A 20232-nucleotide genomic window follows, 5' to 3' on the forward strand; every position below is an offset into this window, starting at 1 on the left:
CAGCCCAGATAACAAAGGGAAGCAGGGCAAACGCTCTTCTCACCGCGGGAGTAAGAAGTGGGAATCCTTCCCCGTGACCACCTGCTTCTCTCTCTTCAAACTAGCAAATAAACTGCCAAATAGCTGTGTATCGTTCTCGGCGCAGAGCCCACGGTATAAACCCAACGTAGGCGGTGCACTAGATAACATCAAAGCCCCAGGCAGGGGCCAGAAAAGGGGGGGGGGCAAAAGCAGCCGAGGGAATGAAGCGCCTCCCCCTAGCATTTCCTCTCACGCCCACTTCCAACCTAGGAGGCTTTTGGTTTCTGCTTTTGTTGTTTTTAAAATTAAAAGTTAAACGCAGGAAGCTTTGGATCAGACTTTTGCGTGGCAGTTCGGGTAAGTTTTCTCTCGGTCGGCTCTTTTGTCTGGCGTCTGGCCGGGGAAGAGCCTGGGCGTGGGGCAGAGCTGGCAGAGCGTGCGGGGCAGGTTTTGTCGCCGGGTCGCCCGAGGAGGAGGGGATTCGGCCGGTGGACGGGGAAGCCCAGCGCGCGCGGAGGGCGGAGGGCGGAGGGGAGGGACGGGCGGCGGCGTGACCCGGAGGCCAGCGGGGAGGAACCTCCGGGATCTCCGCGTGGCGCTGGCGCAGCCGGGCCGGGCGCAGGGCGGAGGGCCGGGGCCGCGGGGCCGCGCCAGGGGGGAGCCCGAGCCGGGCCGGCCGGGCGGCCGCGTGGGAACCGGGGCAGGGGGGCGAGAGGGCAGCGGCGGTGGCGCGGCGCCCGGCGGACGCGGCGGGCCAGCGGGGTCCCCCGACGAACCCCGGCGGAGGACTTGTGTTCTCCCCACACTGTTCTGCCAGACAAATGTGGGACTGCCCTCAGCTGAACCCCACTCCGCAAGGGGGGCTCCGAGAGCGCTCGCACCTCCAGGAGGGGCGCAGCTGGAGGGAAGTGGGGCCCGAGAGGAGCCCCCTCCTTTTTTTTTTTTTTTTTTCCGGAGTATGGTCACCTCCCCCATTGTGCCAGAATTACCATTCCCATTTATCTTTTGATTCAAAAAAAAAAAAAAAAAGGTGTTTCTCCACATTCCGTTTATAGGATACAGTTTGAGAAATTGTATTTAATTTGCCACCAAATAATTAAGCCGAAACTAGCTACTTTATAGTTGAGTTGGATTCCCCTGCATTCTGATAACTAGGGAGTCAGGGCTGTAGGAGGAATTAGGAAAAGAAATTGCATTTAGAAAATTCGGAGTGGGAAACTGTTCGGTATTGTATATGCTTCAAAAAATTAATATTAATTTAATGCTCCAGAAAGTGAAATTGTGAATAGAATATAAGAAAAGAGTCCTATAGCAAATTAAAATGACGACATTAATCTATTACAACTCCAGATTGCATGTTTAATTTGTTAGAAAGTTCCCAGCAATGCCAAATTCCATTTAAACCTTGTGTTCACGCTAAATATTTGTTATGGTCAACAACTATTGGGTTAAAAATATGGTAATTTTGACTTAGCAGGTGACACAAAGTAGAATCAATATTCGTCTTTATCCTCTGAGAAATTAGGTATACTTTCGCACTTAAAGAGATGTTTGTGTTTCTTTTAACACAAACTGCGAAGTGTACGTACTTTTTATAGTTGCCATTTAATTTCATAAAAGAGGTGATTTTATGACATCGAAAATTTAAAGAGTGCATTATTTCATGGCAATGTTGGAAGCATAGTTTGCCAAACATTATTGCAAATTTAGGCAGTTGTTGGCTGCTCTTTGCTCTTATGGCCAAATCCAGTTTTTGATGGGCATATTCCCCCCTTTACATGACATTATTTTTGGTTACAAGCTCGCTTTTATTGAGTATTCCATTTTTAATCATTGGCATACTGGTGCAGTTAAGCTTTTCTTAGCTCAAATGAGCTAGAGGTAGGATTTCCTCAGGGGAATTTTAGGGGTCAACCCTAGCAGGAAAAACCTAGATGTCTTTATGGAAGCCCCGAGGAACAAAACAATTCAAGTTTGCACAGATGGTCGGCAGAGTGGGTGTACGGTCGTTTAGCATTTTTATTCCTTAAAAGGGTAAAGCAGTTTGGGTTTATCTGAGAATTTTTTCTGCATCAAATTTTTGTTTCACCTTATTCCTCTCGAGTTTAGCGCGGCTCCTTAAACCAAGTATCTGTGCCTGCTTCCTTAGGGGTCCATGTGGGATTTCTGAGCCCCACATTTCTGTTCTTTTGGTCTAACCCCGAAAACTTGCAACAGTACCCTGGTCCAGCCCCTCCCAATTTCTTTTCCATCGGTTTCCAACTCCTTGCTTCCTCTATTGCTTTCTAGCAGCCGGGGTCAAACTCTGGGTTATGGTAACTACTCCCTCTTCCCCCTTTCTCTCCTCCCTAGCCTCCCCGGGGCCAGGTCGGCTGCCTAGCCCTGCAACCCCTTTCCTGACCCCAGAGACCCCTCTCCTCCCTGCCCCAAGCTGTCAGGCGGACAGGCAGGGGTTAACCGCGCTCGCAGCTCCGGCTCTGGGAACCACCAGCAGGCATTGGAGCGGCCTCTGGAATAACCTTGGCTTTCCTCAATCTTTTAATAGAACATCCGCCACCAAAAAGTGGTTTCAGTTCAGGGTTAATGATATGTCCCCTTCCACCCGTCAACCCGACACCCCGCCCCCCTCTCGGTTTTTTATAAAGTTGTTTTTCAAAGTTAATGAGTTTCAAGTTTCACAATGACTTTCGCCTTCCCTCCACGCGTTGCTGAGGAAACCCCCTTGGGGTCCCCCCCACACCCTCCCCCGCCCGCCCTTCTCCCGTCCCCTCCCCCTTTCGGCCCGGGCGGGGGGCGGGGCTGGGAGACCCCATGACGTCACCGTGCCGGCCCACATCCTGCTTCAGAAAGTAAAGAGACGGTAAAGAGAAACTACCGCCCCGCCCGTCCCCGCCCCTCTTCCCGGACTAACCGCCCCCAACTGCGCGACCCGGCCAGGCCTTCCCCCGGCCGCGTGACCGGCGGGCCCGCCCCTCCGCCCCCGCCAGGCGCCAGTCCCTGAGCCGGCGCGACCCTGGGCGCCCGCCCCTCGCGTCCCTAACCCCGCCCCGCCCCCCCTCGGGCCGCGCCACCGCCTCCTTCCGCCACCCCCTCCCGTCCCTGCGGCGGCCGGGCGGGGCGGAGCCGCGGGCCGGCGGCTGGGGGAGGCGCGGCCCCAGGCCCGCCCCACCGGGGAGACCCGGGACTCCGGGCGCCAAGCGAGCCCCGAGCCGGGGCACCCACCCCACCCCTACCGCAGGGCAGGGCAGGCGGCCACGCCGGTCCCACGGGTTCTCCGCGGCCTGGGTGACCCCCGCCCTCCCCCCGCGAAGCCCCCGCCTCGGTCCCCGCTGGGGGACGCCCCCTCCCCCGCCCGCGCGTCGCTGCCCGTGGCCTCCCCGCCTCCCGCCCCCGGGGATCCCCTGCTGCCCCGCCCACCCGCGGGAAAGCCTCCGACCTTCGCCCTCCCTCCCCCGCGCCGCCCGGCCCGCGCTCCTCCCGTCGCCCCTAAAGACGCTAAACGTGCCCTACTCTGCCCCGGGGAGAGGTAAAACCCGCGCCCGCCTTCCGCGCCCAGGGCCCTGGGGCCCCGGGGTCCGCCCGCCCCGCCTCGCCGCGGTGCGCGCCCCCGGCCTCACCGCCCGGCCCCCCGGACGCCCCCTCCCCGGCGGCGGCGGCGGCGGCGGTCATGCCGCGGCCCCGGGCGCCGGCGAGCGCGGCCGCCTCTCCCGCCCGGCGCCTGCGGTCCCCGCCCGCGCGCCCCGCGCTCCCCCCCGCCCCCCGGCCGGCTCCCCTGTTTAATATTTCAGCGCTGGGTGGTGAGAGTGCCAGTCGCCGGCCTTTAGTGTGGCTGCTGCTGGGGCGGCGGCGGCGGCGGGGAGGGGGACGGAGCCAGGGGACCGGGAGCAGCTGCCGGAGGAGGTTATGTTTGTGTTTGGGGTTGTCAAGTGAAGGAGGAATCCCAGGCGCCGCCGCCGCCGCGCGGGGGTCGCAGAGATTCCAAGCTGCGGCCGCCGCCATCAGCAGCGCAGCTCCAGGGCCGGCTGCAGCGGCAGCGGCCCCGCCGGGCGTCCTGGCAGCAGGTTCGGCGCGGGCTCCGCGGCTGGGGCGCTGCAGCTGGGAGGGCGGCAGGGGAGCGGCGTTGGGGGGGCGGGGGTGGGCAGGACCACATCCCTCTCCGCGGGCGGGGGGCGTGCGGGCGCGCGAGTGTGTGTGCGTGTGTGTGCAACCGCCGACCTTGCAGAGGGGATGGCTGCGTGCGGGAGACACTTGCCACTTCTGGGTGCCCTCGCCGCGCGCGAGCGGCCCGAGCTGCGGTCCTGCGAGCCAAGCAGGTACGGAGGGACCCAGCCTCCCCACTCGCGTACCAGCCGCAGACGCATTTTGCAAGAGGGTGGGGAGGGGTGAGGGATACCAGGCCTCGGCTTCCCAACCTCCCGGCTTTGTGGCTTTCTTTTCCTTTCGTTCTTTGCTCTAAGTGCCTGTTTACTCCCAGCCACCTGGGTAGTTTCTTTCCGGGTTGGGAGTAAGCGCCTGCAGCAGTTCGGAAGAGGGCGGTGGGTCTGGGCGCGGGTCGACTGAGGTTCGCCTTGGGGTCGGGCTGAGGAAGGAGTTGCTGCTGGAGAGGGGAGGGGGCGGCGGAGCTGGCGGCGAGGAGGAGTCTCAGGGCTGCCGCGCTCGCCTCATCTTGTCCTCCTCCTCCCGCTCTCCGCATTCACTCCGGGCTCCTTCCTGAGCTGGCACTTCCATTCCCCCCTCCTCCTGGCATGCGAAGCGCTTTGTTCAGTGCAGCGTTGCAGAGGGGTTTTCCCAGGCTCCGCCCTCCACATTCATTCATTCATGTTTTTTCTCCTTGCAACTGTCTTTACGCTTTTTGATCGTGTCATGTTTTTGCTCCATGTAGTGTTTATTTCTTCCCTATAGAGGAATGGTTTATCACTCGTTTTCATCGCTACAATGCTGCTGTCTTTGAAAATGTTCACTCCCCCTACAAGGGTTTAAACATGGGATGGACAGCTAGGGACAGTGGGTAGGCAGTGAACAGGGCAGCGGAAAGCTGTTATGGATTGGTAATTTGCATATTTTACGTGCAGGCTCCCGAGCTTATGATGTCACGTGATTGCATTACAATCTGAGTTCACGCTTTAAAAACTTCCAAATATCGTGACTATTTAAAAGCTGGGAGTTAAGCATTCATATAATTTATTTGGCTCTGACGTCTCTAAATCCTCTATTGAATCAAAAGATTCGTAAATTGGATGGTGGATGTTTTGAATGCAGGAAAGTGAGGAACCATATCTTTTATAGCTCATTTAGCACAGTGCTAGATGAAGTACATAGTATTGGGCCATCATATTTCCTTTTTTTCCCATGCAGTTAAAAAATACAAATGTTTTTGTGCAGTGTCCACATACAGCCTTAACAGGGGTAAAACGCTGAAGTTAATTATAGCCTTCTTTCCTTTTCTTCTTCTCTGCTGTTTTGAAGCCATAAATTTCCAAAACCTTATACTGGGATATTAGATACCTTCTTTCCATATAGACTTTCTTAAGGAGAATTAATATTTGATATTTTTGTGTGCCAGGCATTAGGCAAAATCATCTGCCTTGTTTAGTTCTTACAGCAACCCAGATGAGATGGATACCATTTCCTAGTTTTACTGTTAGGAAATCTGATCTTCAGAGAAGTTAGGTACCTTGAACAAGGCCACACAGTAAGCTTTGAACCCAGTCTGGTTTGACACCAAAATATATAGTCATGACTTGTGCTATATAGCCTTTTGAATAAAACCCTCAGAGGAGGTATTAATCTCTAGAAGGAAATAAGTGTCCCAGTCACATGATGCCGCCTTGCTTCGCTGCTGACTGTGGACTGGTTCTTTAACTTCTTCCTGTCTTAATTTTCTTATCTGTACAGAGGATAAAGGAGCTGTTATACCTAAACAATTATCATTAGGATTAAATTAGACAGTATGTAGAAAGTACATCAACACAATAGGTGCTCAGAAAGTATTCTCTTGTTTTTCCTGCAGTACTGGATGTTATATAAAAGTCTTAACAAAGTATTCCTATTCCTTGTCTTTGCTTAGTGATTACATATAATTTCATGTTTCACATCATTATTATGGGCTTTGATGATCAGCTGTATTGCAGGAAGTTAAAAGTAAGATTTTAGCTCTAGGATCCTTGAGGCTCTGTGGAAGAGGAGACTGAGGTAGCTGATTTGGGGAAAAAGACGATTTAAGTTTTGGATTGTTCATGCTTTGGCATCGTGTACATCAAATCTATGAATAAGTCAGGACAGCATTCTGCCGCAGTAACAAATAGCTCCCAAACCTGGTGTTTAAAACACCCATCTCTTTTATGCTGCAGGATCATGTTAGGTTGGCGAGAGCTCCGCTCTGTGTTGTCGGACTCAGTGTCTCAACCCGTGCCTGTCCCATCTGGCGGAGGAAGAAGGGCGCTCTCTGGGAATCTTGCTTTGAGAACTGAGCGCTCCAGCCTGGAAGTGATGCCTTTTCCACTTCCAGGTCATAAGCCAGAACGAATCACACATTCTAGCTCAACCCAGGGAGGCAGAAAACACAGTCCTAACAGGAGCCTAGAAGGGAGAACTGGAGAAACTGAGGGACAGCTGCTATGGCAACCACAGGTGTTAACTGAATTACCTAGTCCCTGAAGAACTTACACACGAGCGACACATACTATATACAGCAAGACCCTTTTATAGCCTGGTGTTACACTTCAATTTTACCTGGTAATGTTCCTTTAAAATACAGTTTCAGTGAACTTTTTCACTCGTTTTTGACAAAGGTACAGTGATTTCATTTTTTTTTAATTTATTATTTTTTTTTATTTTTGGACCGCACCTGCAGCATATGGAAGTTCCCAGGGTTGGGGTCGAGTCCAAGCTACAGCTGCCGACCTACACCACAGCCATTTCTGCAGCCTACAGCACAGCTCACGGCAACACGGGATCCTTAACCCGCTGAGTGAGGCCAGGGATCAAACCTTCATCCTCATGGATCCTAGTTGGGTTCATTATTGCTGAGCCACGATGGGAGCTCCCTTTTTCCTGTCTTCTTAACTGGAAAGTCCAGAGAGGGGCAAAATGACGTGTCCTGTGCGTACTCAAAAGTTGGTAAGTGGTCTTTGGCGTGGTCTTTAGCTTGGTTATTTGTTGAGTTTGGATTGGTGCTTTGTTGAGCCATAACTTTCGAAGTATCTGTTTTCATTGAAGGTAGTAAAATGTAAATTTTTCTTTTTCAGCACATGGATTAACTGATGGACTTTGGGTTTATGGAGCCACCTTTTTGTGACCTGCTCTTCCTACAGTTTCTAAGAAGAAAAAGGGGGCCCTGAATCGAAGAAGATGCCTCGAACTAAACAGATTCATCCCAGAAATCTAAGAGGTAGGACTCTGCCGGAGATAGAAGTAGAGTTTACAGTAAATCGTTAATAACGTCTCTTTGGTGGCAGGAACGGCGCCTTGTTAGGTGGTGACCCTGCTCTGTGGTTGGTCAGCTCCAGGACCCTGTTCCATTTTTTGGATTCACTTCCTCTTGCCCTACACAATTCCTGTCTCTCAGGAGATGCTTCAGAGAGATTTGTTAAAGGAATTACCTGACTTCGACAAAATTACAGTGGCTTCCCCGCCGCGAGCATGGGTAGGGATGTCTGAGATTGGTCTTCATAAGCATCCTGTTTGGACTGAGACCCCCGAAGTGAGTGGTTGGATAGGTTTTGCTCTACTGGATCACCCTGCATTTTTCCCCACCTCTCCCCCACATTTCTTTTGAGATTTACTTTTGTACCGCTCTGCACATTAGATTAACAAGAAGGAAAGAGACTTGTAGTTGACATTAACTCAAACCATTATTTGCAGAACTCAGAAAATAGATAAACAGATTTGTTTTCCATAGGGAAGCAACTGATCAAAAAAGTATATATGTATTTAGGAGTTCCCATCGTGGCGCAGTGGTTAACGAATCCGACTAGGAACCATGAGGTTGCGGGTTCGGTCCCTGCCCTTGCTCAGTGGGTTAACGATCTGGCGTTGCCGTGAGCTGTGGTGTAGGTTGCAGACGCGGCTCGGATCCTGCGTTGCTGTGGCTCTGGCGTAGGCCGGTGGCTACAGCTCCGATTCAACCCCTAGCCTGGGAACCTCCATATGCCGCGGGAGCGGCCCAAGAAATAGCAACAACAACAACAACAAGACAAAAAAAAAAAAAAAAAAAGTATATATGTATTTAATAGATGTTTTCTATGAAAACAAAACATGAGTGTTTCTTTTTATCTGGGAAAAGATATCTTAATATTAGGAAACTCAACTTATTTTAGCTTATTGTTTTGAAAAATTTGTATTATTGGAATGTGTTTTATTCACTGGGAACAGCAATTATCTTTTATATTTAACTTTAGCAGATGAGAGTGTAGTAGTGTTAGGCAAAAAACTAACTAAACTAAATGTTGGCAAATTGTTGCAAATGGAGTAAAGTGTCTTATGAAATATTTACAATTACAGAAAAAAATTTCTCAAGCAAATGCAAGGTAAGAAGTGACTTAAAAATGAAATTAATTGAAAATATTCCTTGGTGAACTAATTTGGTCAGTCACTATAAGGTGGTAATTGAAAATGTGCTCAGGGGAGTTTCTGTCGTGGCGCAGTGGAAACAAATCTGACTAGCATCCGTGAGGGCACAGGTTCAGTCTCTGGCCTCACTGACTGGGTTAAGGATCCGGCGTTGCCAGGAACCGTGGTATGGGTTGCAGATGTGGCTCGGATCTGAGGTTGCTGAGGCTGTGGTGTAGGCCAGTGGCTGCAGCTCTGATTTGACCCCTGGCCTGGGAACCTCCATAGGCCAAGAGTGTGACCCTGAAAAAAAAAAAGAAAGAAAGAACGAAAGAAAGGAACTGTGGTCAGTTACGTGGCCTACTTGAATCTGGAAACAGTGCTTTTTTCCTGCCTGAGAGTACTAGAACCGCTGCTGGCATAGGTGGCCGCCTCGGTCCAAGTTCAAGTTGGTGATTATAGCAGCAGCGTTCAGGGAAGTGAGGATTTAGGTGGTTGCATGAGCGTTGTATGCTGAAGTCTGGTTTTCAGGGTCACATAGAAAATGTTGGAAACTAACTGTATTTTGTCTGTCCCCTTCACGAGCATCAGAGCCCCCTGAAGTCTTTTTCTCATTTACTCTGTAGGCAGCACCTCATTGCTCACAGCCCTCTGAGGCAGGCATTGGCAGTCCTGGGCCCAGTTTTATGATTCTGTCCAGAGAGGGTGCCCTGTTCCCTCCATGGGCTAAGAGCAGCCTTGGGGCTGGCTGGCAGGGGCCCTTGCCCTGCATACCTCCTGGAAGCTAACGGGAGCCCGGATTCTCTTTGAAAGAGTAAATACATGATGGCTCTGGAAGTTATTCCTTAAGTCATACACATTCAGTGTTTTTTTATATTTAAAATATGTAATTCATCATATTCTAGATAACATAGGTATCCAGAGGAATCAGATTTTTAGGCCAGGGACTTTTCCTTTTTGTATCAAATGATTGTGTAGCTCAGCTGGTATTTGTGGAACGCCCGCCTGTGCTGCTGTTCAGGGCTAAAATCATAAGCAGACCTGGACCCTGCAAGGAGAGTGCAGTGAGGGAAGAGCAGAGGCTTGACGATCCCCCTGGAGATTGGGGACCATGTTACATCCCCATGCGGGGGGCTGGTTTGGAGAGGGGTCTGGGGTGGGAGGGAAAGATAAGGGCTGAACTAGGATCTTAAGGGGGAGAGAAGCTCCAAGAAGCTGACAAGACAGGGTGCGTGCCTTTTGTCAGCTCAGTAACTTGGAGAATGCAGACTAGTTTTAAGTCCCTGTCCATGACCCAAGCATAGGAAGTTCTGTCTGAGGGGGAAAGAAGGGGGAAGAGAAGAAATCGGAGTGTGAGAATTTGGAGGAATCAGATTACAAAGGTCAGAGTTCCCATTGTGGCTCTGTGAGTTAAGAACCCCACTAGTACCCATGAAGATGCTGGTTCAATCCCTGGCCTTGCTCAGTGGATTGAGGATCTGGCATTGCCCTGAGCTGTGGTATAGATCACAGATGCAGCTACACCCCATGCTGCTGTGGCTGTGGCGTAGGCCAGCACCTGCAGCTCCAATTGGACCCCTAGCCTGGGAACTTCCATTGACCCCAAAAGCCAAAAAAAAAAAAAAAAGAAAGAAAAGAAAAGATTTTAAAGGTCCATCAAATCTGTGTGTATGTAAATTAGTATGTAAAGTTAAAAGTTTTGATAGGAAAACTTGCTTGTTTTCTGAAATTAAGATGTTTTTAAAGTTTTCAGAGAGAACTTGAGATGAGTTGGGTTCTGGCCCATTACTGAGAGCCTCAAAATTTGCTTGACTAAGGCAGTGATGAACTCTCAGCCACTAAAGAAAAGGTCAGAGTAGAATAGCACACGACGACCAAAGCTGTGTTATTCCAGCCACGTGATCCAGACCAGCAGATTCACCAGGCCCAGGGGAGAGGGGCCTTCGCAGACGGGGTGGTGTCTGAGCCCCTGGCGCACTCAGCTGAGCCGGGTGAGGAGGGCCAAGCTGTTCCCACTGGGAAATGCACATGAGCAAAGGACAAAGGCAAGAAAACCTTTCAGATTTCCCATTTCCTTCCGAAAACGTCTATGAGGACTCTCCCTGGGCACAGTTTGGAGCTTAAAATAAGCAGGTAAACATTAGGTACTAAAAGGAGTTTTTCCATATTTACTCTTGACCCTGCAACAAGGTTTGAACTGGGCGGGTCCAGGTAAATGCAGAGATGCCGTGAGGAGAAAGGGCCGGCTGTATAGACCCTCTTCTTTAAGGGACTTGGGCATCCATGGATGCTGGTGTCCACGGGAGTCGGGCACTAATCCCCCGAGGACACCAAGGGGGAGTGTGTTTTGTTTCTCTGTGACAGTTGGAATATCAGGTTGGTTTCACTTCACCTGGGCCCGCGGCTTTGGCTGACAGCAGACCTGTCTCACAGAGTTAGCTCTGCCTCGCAGAGGAAATCCCACGGCCAGCTCGTCACTCACATTCTTGACGCCGACCTGTTAAGGGTCTTCGTTAAACACGTTTCGCCTCTGGTAGTGTTCCTTAGAAGAGAGTCTGTGCAGTGTCTGTCTTATGTTTAGTAATTCAGTCAATGATTAAAGATCTGTACTTGAAAAAAATCTGAAATTGTGTGTTTATTAGGTTTCCATGGCAGTTTTAAAATACAGTTTTTCTTTTATTTATTCTCAAATATTTAGTCTTGGTCCTTCAGCTGGGGCTGGTATAGTCCTGTGGATGCACGGGGCTGCAGGAAAAACGTATGTCACCGTCTAGAATATGAATTTTACCTGGAGGAACATATGTATACACGGACACACATGTGTGTATGTTTTCATGTGTTAGAGTATTGTGCAAGTGTGAAAAAATATGATACCGGTCTCTATCACGGAGGAGCACCCACGCTTTGCATGGATTTGCATTAGGCACGCACAGGTGATGCTCCCGCAGACAGCTGGAGTTTACACCTCGCTGATGCCACAGGTTCATTGGGAGAAAAGTATGAAAAGAACTGGTACGGCAAGGGCCAGGCATGAATTGGGGGCATAACCGAGCCGGAGTTAGACCTGAAGGGTGAGCTGCCCAGCTTGTGAGAGCGGAGTTTGCCGAGTTCTAGTCTCTTCTCCCTTTGGCCGCATCAGCCAGATAGAACTAATGTCTTTGGTGCCTGTTCACGCAGGGTGGGTGGGTCGAGTTTAACGCTGACATTCCCTCTGCGAAATTGAATAAGAACTTCTGAAGAGCATGAGAGGAGTGCTTGGTGTTGAGAAAGAAAGGCTCTGTGTGTTGTCCTGGGTTCCCCGGAGAAGGGCTCTCAGCCACCTCGGGGCCGCCTCCAGGGCCCGAGCACCCACGAGGTCCTGTTGAAGGTGACAGCAGGGTGGCACCATCCTCCCTACCTGTCACCGCCCTCCCTGGTCTTTGCTGGGGCTCTGGGGTACCATGGGATGGAGACACTGGGACTTGCAGCGGTTCCATGTCTGTTTTTTTAAGACAAAGGGCTGTTTTTGAGCCGTGCTAGTCATTACTGTGAAAGTTTCAGAGCTTTGGGAAAAAAGAAAATAGGTGTTACCTGTTTTGGTTGTATTTGGGCACAGGATTTCAAAGTCTCATCGACTTGAAGATCGGAAATCAGTGTGAAAAACACTGAGTATTCACCTTTGCAAAACATATTTTGAGAATTCGCTGTGGCTGTTTTTCATTTTTGTTGGTTGAGTGCATTTGGCTCTGAACCCTTTGCAAAAGACGAGCGCTCTTTCCCCCTCTGAGGGCGGCTTTATCATAAATGTGAGACGAAGCACTTGGGAGGGTGATCAGAGCTGAGATCCACACACGAGGTCACTGGGTGCCCGCTGCCCTAGAAGATGAGGTCCAAAGTCACAACTTCAGCCGGGACACTCTTTCCTCACTTTGACCTTGTTCTCTTGTGTATCTGATGGGTAGTCGCTTGCCGTCTCAGGAGCTCAGCGTGCAAACCCAGGGTTTCTCTGTTGCTCTTCTTTCTGGAAAGTATCTCTTCCCCCTCCCCACTTCCACTCTCTTTTCTTACCCTGCGTGGGAGGTGTCTCTGCCAAAGAAGATTTCACTTCTTCTTTGAGTTTTTTCCTCCCTCCTCCCTTGTCTGCTCTCCCCCCCCACCCCCGCCCAGCATCCAGTGGCTCCAGGTGCCATTTTGTACTTCGTTATTGTGTCACGATTGTTCTCCAGATGTATCATCTTAGCTGCATAGACATCATATGTCAGAAGAGACTGTTTTAGCCTTCTGTCTATGATCAACAAAATAACATTTACCTTAGCTTTTGAGAGCTAAAGGTGATTTGTACTCATGAAATTTGTTTACATTTTGGAACCTTAAGTAGCAAATACTTTTTATAGCACTTTGTAGCCTTAAACAGATAAACCAAGTAGTTATTACTAATTTTTGTTTTACATGCGGTTTCACCATTCCCAGGGTTTATCCCTTCAGTACATTTAGTTCATATGATGGTGAAGAGATTGGCTTTCTGCTGACAGGGACTCGTCATGCGGCTTTGGGCAAGCTCTGAGTGTTGTTTCCTCGTCTGTAAAATATTGTGTGTGTGAAGATTAGATGGTATGGCAGGTGTAAGCGTTCAGCACAGTGCCTGACAGTGGTAAACACTCAGTCCAGAGAGCTGTTTGTCACTTTCTATAAAAAACAAAAAACAAAAAACAAAACAAAACAAAACAAAAACCAAACCAAAAACTAGTTTCTGTCAAACTCTTGAGTTACAAACGGAGGAAACTGCGAGTACCTGTGTGGAGCCTTTAACTGCATTTTGCTACGTGCATGAAGGGAGTTAAAGGAAGCTGCACCTGTGCTCAGCACGGGTTACTGGGTCGCCTCCCTCTTGTCCTGACTCCCCGGGGTTTAGGATTTAAGGAAGAAGCCGTCGGTGCAGACAGTCTTTAGGGAAGGAAAATTCTTACCCAATCCACTGCCCCTAAACTCATGCAAACCTTGCCTCATTTTTCGACAGTGTCAAATGAAGGAAAACATGTCATTTGTTCTGTCTGCATCTAGTTGTCGGGAACCCACTGCCAGGTCTTCTGTTGTACTGTAACTGAACTGTGGTTTAAAATGTTGCCATTGCTGTCACGTGGGATAGAAGTGAAGTGCTGCCGCCCTTGCTAGACTCCGGGAGTCTAAGATGGTACCATCTCCAGCCCCTGCTCCCCTCCCGTGTGGGACCCAAGAAGCCCAGTTGGGTTTTCAGGAGTAATCTGAGTAATGTGTGTGTTTTCATTTGCTCTCCGTGTTTGAGCCCACTCCAGTGTCTGGGTTGGAAAATCTTACTGTGAGTAAAAATCTTACATTTTCTTGCTATGTGGGGATTATCTTGTTGAGCTTATCTGTAGAATAGGTTTAATATGGATGGTTTTTAGATGAAATTCCAACTGCTCATGCCTTGTGTTTTCCACATTTTTGAATCTTAGGTCAGCACATCTATGTTGACAGGCCTAAGATTTGAGAAGTTAGTAATTTTAGAAAGAACAGCCCCATGGCTTATTTAAAAAAAAAAAAAAAGTTCTGTATATGACTGTAGTTAGAAATGAAATAAGTAATAAAATATAGTTTTGCTGATAAAGATGAAAAAGCAGTTGAAGTTATTAGGAACTATCATGTAAGTAGCTGATACTATGTAGTTTGTCTAGGATAAAAATAGAATAGACTTAATATAGCAAGCCTCCCATTTTTTTCCCAGATAATTATTTTTCAGCTCTTGTTAAGAGCTTATTTGATGCTTTTTGAATGCTTATTAACATTAACCAAGTGCTTTTTTCTTTTTAAAAGCAATACAAAATGTAATAATATGATTAATCAGAGTAATGATTTTATTTTAGAACATCTTTGCAGATAATATGTTCTGATGAGGTATAATTTTATCTTACCATAGATTAGAAAAATACATAATGTGGGTAAAACCTCGTGACGTACCTACAGTTTAAAGATCTGCATTTTGAAACTCAATGCAACTTGAATAAACCTGGGCTAAAGGTGATTCTTGTGTTATCTGAAAAAAATATTTTATAAATAAAGTGCCTTATTTTTTCATTTGTACATTTAATTCTTTTAAAACATTTAAATGTGGTTTTTTTTGCATATTAATATGCCAGTTACAAATGGTGCTAAGTATTCTTATAAAGCATTTGGTGTTTGTAATTCCGTTGGCCATTATTCACTATAGCACAAAAACGTCCCACCAAATTGAGTCCGTTTTTCTCAGTACTCAAATCATTCTTTCAGAAGGAAGTTCTTTTTGACTGTTAGGGTTCAGGCTTATATTTGGTTCAACATTGCATTAACTTTCACCTTTTTGAAAATAAGTTTTTTGGGGAGGGGCCACACCCCTGGCATATGGAAGTTCCTGGGCCATCAAATCCAAGCTGCGGCTGTGACCTATGCCACAGGCGCAGCAATGCCGGATCCTTCACCCAAGTGCCAGGTTGAGGATTGAACCCATGTCTCAGCAGCAAACCAAGCCTCTGCAGAGACAATACTGGATCCTTAACCCATTGTGCCACAGTAGGAACTCCAAAAATAACTTTAAAATGAAGAATTTTCAGAAGGTTCTATAATGAGGGAGTTCCCTTCAAGGCTCACTGGTTAATGAACCCGACTCAGGATCCATGAGGATGTGGGTTTGATCCCTGGTTTGCTCAGTGGGTTAAGGATCCGGCCTTGCCGTGAACTGTGGTGTATAGGTTGCAGACGCAGCTCAGATCCCGCACTACTATGCCAGTGGTGCAGGCCAGTGGCTACAGCTCCGATTCAACCCCTAGCCTGGGAACCTCCATATGCCGTGGGTGTGGCCCTAAAATAGCAAAAAAAAAAAAAAAGGTTCTATAATGAATTTTGTTCTAGAAAATATTGTAAGGCTGTGCTGCCATGCAAAAGTATTCAAAAAATACATAGTGATCACACAATAGTTGTCCACTACCTAATTAACTAGAATAGCAGTCACCAAGTGTCAGGTGGAACTGTAGCAGTTTACCCACTTAATTGATACAAACCTTGATTTTTATGGTACTTAAGTGTGGATGTGCATGTAATATTTCTGCGTGCCTTTGTGATGAGATGTGAATTTACTCAGGCGTATTTATGGCTTTGTATTTTGAAGTGTGCTTATTTACATGTGCTTATTTTCCAACCCTTTTGGATTCTCTAGTGAAGAAAAAGATACAATCAGCATATAGCTGCTTCATGTTACAGTATCCAAGTAGACAGTGATTAAGCATACAATTGGGGCAGTGTTTGGTAGTTAAAAATAAATAAAAGTGAACAGAGTTGCCACACGGGACCCTGGAAGGTGGTTGAGCAGAGCCAAGGCCTTCTCTCCTATCTGCTGCTTCTCCAAGAGAATTTTCTAAGTTTTGCAGCTGGGAAGGATGGATCTTTGAGGTATTCAGTTCTTCTTCCTCATTCCACAGATGAGGAAGTTGGGCAGAAAAGTTGAAGTGAGTTGATCCTGAGCAGCGAATTTGTCTCTGTTGGAGGTACTTGTGGAGCGGTCTTCAGCATTGGTTCTTATCCACTTGCTTCCCATAGTCAGGGTTTGTTTTGGGTAAACGGCCAGAGGGAGGTTGTGCTGTGTCGTCGTGAGGATGATGCAAAGAGCTGGCCTGTCCACGGGTCCATGTACTAGGCTCTATTCAAAGTGCTTTTTACATGTTTGCTTTTTTTTATTTTCCTTTTAGAGCCACACCTGCAGCATTCGACCTAGGCTTGGGGTCGAATCAGAGCTACAGCTGCTGGCCACAGCCACAGCCACAGCCACAGCCACAGTCACGCAGGATCTGAGCTGCAACCGCGACCTATCCCACAGCTCACGGCAACACCAGATCCTTAACCCACTGAGCGGGGCCAGGGATAGAACCGGCAACCTCATGGTTCCTAGTTGGATTCGTTTCCACTGCGCCATGATGGGAACTCCCTATGTTTGCTTATTTAATCATAAAAAACTGTGTAAGACGGGGGCTATTATTACTCCCATTTTATGGATGTGGGAGTGAGGCACAGAGACATTGCTGGTTTCCGGGGTCCCACAGCTAGGGTTTTCCAGGGCCTTAGCCCTTAGCTGTCCTGCTTATCCTTGTTCATTAATTGGTAGTAGAAAGAGCTGTCCTGACCCGAGTAAGAGCGTGGGGTTGCTCTCCACCCCAGTTACAAGGTAAAGCTTGTCAAGCATCACGCGCAGAGCCCAGCTTACTCAGGAAGTCAGAATTTGAAGGATTTTTATCCGCCTCCCCAAGTCTTTAATTGTTGGAAACCCATTTCAGAGGTGTGTATACAGACCGTAGTCCGGGATGGATTTGCTTTTGCAGTCAAGGGAATCTCCAAGCTCTTCAAGAGAAGAAACAGTGGTTCCATCAACACTGTTTGCTAACGTGATCTGCTCAGTCGAATGTAGTTGAAAGCAAAGACGACTGGCGGAGGAGGGACGGCGGCAGCAAGAAGCGGGAGGCGCAGCATGAGAGCTGGAATTTCAGACGGAAAGGCTTAGAAACTGTTTCCGTGAGAACTACAGAAAACATTAGCGGTCTAGGTAAAATATGGAAAAAAGCATTGCTAATTTTCCCTTTTGCAGTAGATACCGAAGAATACAGAACAAGTGTCCTGTTTTAGATACATGCGGCCCTTCATCCAGATTGCAGGCGTAGGTAAAGGGCGCATGAACCGCTTTCAGGGGTAAGACATCAGCGGTGGGAGATTTTATGTGTCTTTCATCTTAACTAAACCTCATTACCCTCCTTCGGAGAGTTTTTAATATACTCCATCCTCAGACACACAGAAAAGATGCAAGGACGATGTAAAGCAACACGCGTATCGTTTCAGATTAACATGGTGCATGGAAAGTGGGATTCTCAAAGGGAAAATGGAGCCAAAAAAAAAAAATCTGAGCGAGGTAAAAACAACCAGAAAATACTACGTGGAGCAGTTAACTTTGTCCTCTAGGAAGACCTGAAGGAGGTGGAATTTTGAGATGGGTTTTTAAAGAAAAGAAGGGTAGATTGACAGAGGAAATTGTTTTGAGACTTCTGCTAAAAGGAGGGGAAAAGCATCTAGAAGCGGTCGTTGGTCTGGCTTTTGCCTGGTTAGAGTGAACTTCTCAATGAACTTGAAACTTTAAGGACGAAAAGGAGAAGAAATTTTTAGATTGGAGGTATGTAGCTCCTATTTATGGTATAACCGTAAAATTACCACGTTGCTTCTTTTATACTCAGTTGAGTGTTTCCAGAGAAATGTCAGAGGCCAGGGACTAATTTATAACACTTCGAAATTAAAAACCTTGGCACAGTGGGTTTGTAGAGCAGTGAAACTATTCTATGTGATGTTATAATGGTGAGCCCTGTCATTCTCCATTTGTCCCAACCCATGGACTGGTGACATGTCTAGTTCAGCATTCGTGACACATGGACCCTCTGGTGGAGGAGGAGAAAGGGGGTGGGGGCTGGGTGTGGGAGATCTCTGTACATTCTCCTCAGTTTTGCTGTGAACCTAAAACTGCTCCAAAAAATTAAAATGGGAGTTCCTGTCATGGCGCAGCGGAATCGGATCCGACTAGGAACCATGAGGTTGCGGGTTTGATCCCTGGCCTTGCTCAGTGGGTTAAGGATCCAGTGTTGCTGTGGCCGTGGTGTAGGCTGGCAGCTATAGTTCTGATTTGATCCCTAGCCTGGGAACCTCCATATGCCACGGGTGCAGCCCTAAAAAAGGACAAAAGACAAAAAAAAAAATTAAAATGAATTTAAAAAACAAAACCAAAATCACCTCCACCTAGGTCGGTGTGATGTGTTGATAGCCAGGGAATAGGATGATAGGTTAAAAGAATCTCTCTCTCTCTTCATAATATTTTATCTTCATGCATAAGAACGAACCAGCAAAAAGTATTGACCTTGAGCAAATACCTTGAATTGAGTTTCTTCATTGAGAACGAGGCTTGGGAGTCGGCAGGAGTTGGGGACAGGGCGGTGTTGAGCTATCGTTTCCTTTTTGGCTCTAAAGGGCTGTTATTCTAGGCAGGGGTCAGCAAGCTACAGCCCGGTGGCCAGCTCCAGGCTTCCACCTGTTTTTAGAAAGGTTTCACTGGACCAGAGCCATGCCCATTCATTTCCGTGTTGTCCATCTGCTTTCCTGCCACAGCAGCCGAGGCGCGGAGTCACCTGCGGCCCACAAGGCCGAGACTGTTTCCCATCTAACACTTTGCAGAAGAACGTTTGCTGAGCCCTGACTGCGAAGTAGGGGAGAGGTCGATTCCTTATTTATAGATCTCTTCTGTTTGGGAGTGAGAATGGCCCGTCGTGCTGTGGCACTGCCGTTGGTGACTCAGGGGACCTTGGAGCTGCTGTGCGTGTACCTGTGAGGGGCTGCTGCTTCCCATTTGTTGGGAAGGAGGTCTCTTTGCTTGTTCTAAGGTGAAGGGAGAGCCTTAGAGGTGGACTTGGTCTTGCCAGAAAAATTCAGTTTGTTTTTAATGTTCTGATGCCAAGATCGGGGGTCTCCCCACAGAAGGCCTGGGCCCTTGGGAGCCAGCTGCTCTGTCAGATGGACCACTGTCCCCACGAGGCGCCTCCGTATTTAACTCACAGTCGGAGAAGACATCGGAAGCCGTGATTTCCAGTGCTCTGCACGCTGTGGAGGGAGGGCCGCGCCCGGAGCGGGACCTGGGACGGGCCAGGCGGCCGAGTGATGCCTGGACCTGCACGCGAGGCCTGGTGCTTTGTGCCTGGGTGTTTGCGAACGTGATTAAATAGATCTGGTGTGTCTGAATGCTCAGCGTTTCCTGCAAGACTTTTTAAATCTCCGAGTCGTTCTTTGCTTCTGTACTTTGGGGGCAGTGGGATGAGAGCGAGTAGAAGAAATGACAGATTTGTGGTCTGGTTTCATTTTACTTGATTTTGCTTAAGTTTGCATAATGTGTGTTAAGGGTGGGCTCCATCGAGTCCACAACAGCCCTTTGCAAAGTTGGAGAAGTGCTTTGAAAGCCCTGGAACTCCCCGCACACGTGACACATTGGGACGCTAGCCTCTGCTCTGCTGCATGCTGATGCTAGGGCGCGCCTCCAACCTGGTAGGAGAATCAGGAACTGGTGACCCGCTTGCCTTTCGCAGTGAAAGGAAGAGCCTGCGGGGTCAGACTGTGACCCAGAAGCCTCTGGCTCGAGGTCTCTGGGCCCTGCTGTGATGCGTAGGACACACTGTGGAGTCACCAGCCCTGCCCGTCTCCCAGGAAATTGATAGTTGAAGATGGATAAAGACCGTAATGGTTTACCCATGCAAGTTCAGACAGCTGTGCAGACAGTGACGTGTGAACGTGTAGGTGATATTCAGTTAACAGGCAAAAGCGGATGTGCAGCTGTGACCCAGCAGTTAAATGCATTATTTGGCCTTTTACATGTTGACAGTTTAAGTCGATGGGTTTGGTTTTGATGGAATTAATGCGGTGTAAGTGGTGAGTTACACGCCTAGCATTCCCAGGTTCATGTTGGACAAGCTAGACTTTGCATCAGGTTTGTATCTGGTGGCGTGCTCCTTCATAGAAAGAGTGCCTGGGTCCGTCTCTCGACAGCAGTTTGTATCGCCTCAGTCAAACCACTACATGGGACTTATTTTTACAGCTTTATTAAGATGTAATTTATATGCA

The 20232-nt window shown here is 48.6% G+C and overlaps 1 protein-coding gene across 6 annotated transcripts in view; it reads left to right on the forward strand.

Moving 5' to 3' along the window:
• HIVEP1 (human immunodeficiency virus type I enhancer binding protein 1) overlaps positions 238-20232 on the forward strand; it is a 145831-nt gene continuing 125836 nt past the window's right edge. For 2 of the 6 annotated variants that reach the window (XM_013987646.2, XM_013987651.2), the window contains exons 1-2: positions 238-378; positions 7269-7411. In XM_013987646.2, coding sequence (XP_013843100.1) covers positions 7372-7411 — 40 coding nt within the window. In that variant the 5' untranslated portion in view covers positions 238-378; positions 7269-7371. Of the gene's footprint in view, positions 379-3433; positions 3548-3868; positions 4083-4160; positions 4335-6979; positions 7141-7268; positions 7412-20232 lie in introns of those variants that run through there. The other 4 variants (XM_013987642.2, XM_013987643.2, XM_013987649.2 and 1 more) reach the window with 4 other exon arrangements.

The sequence above is a fragment of the Sus scrofa genome, chromosome 7, assembly GCF_000003025.6.
Source record: "Sus scrofa isolate TJ Tabasco breed Duroc chromosome 7, Sscrofa11.1, whole genome shotgun sequence".
Classification (NCBI taxonomy): Eukaryota; Metazoa; Chordata; class Mammalia; order Artiodactyla; family Suidae; genus Sus; species Sus scrofa.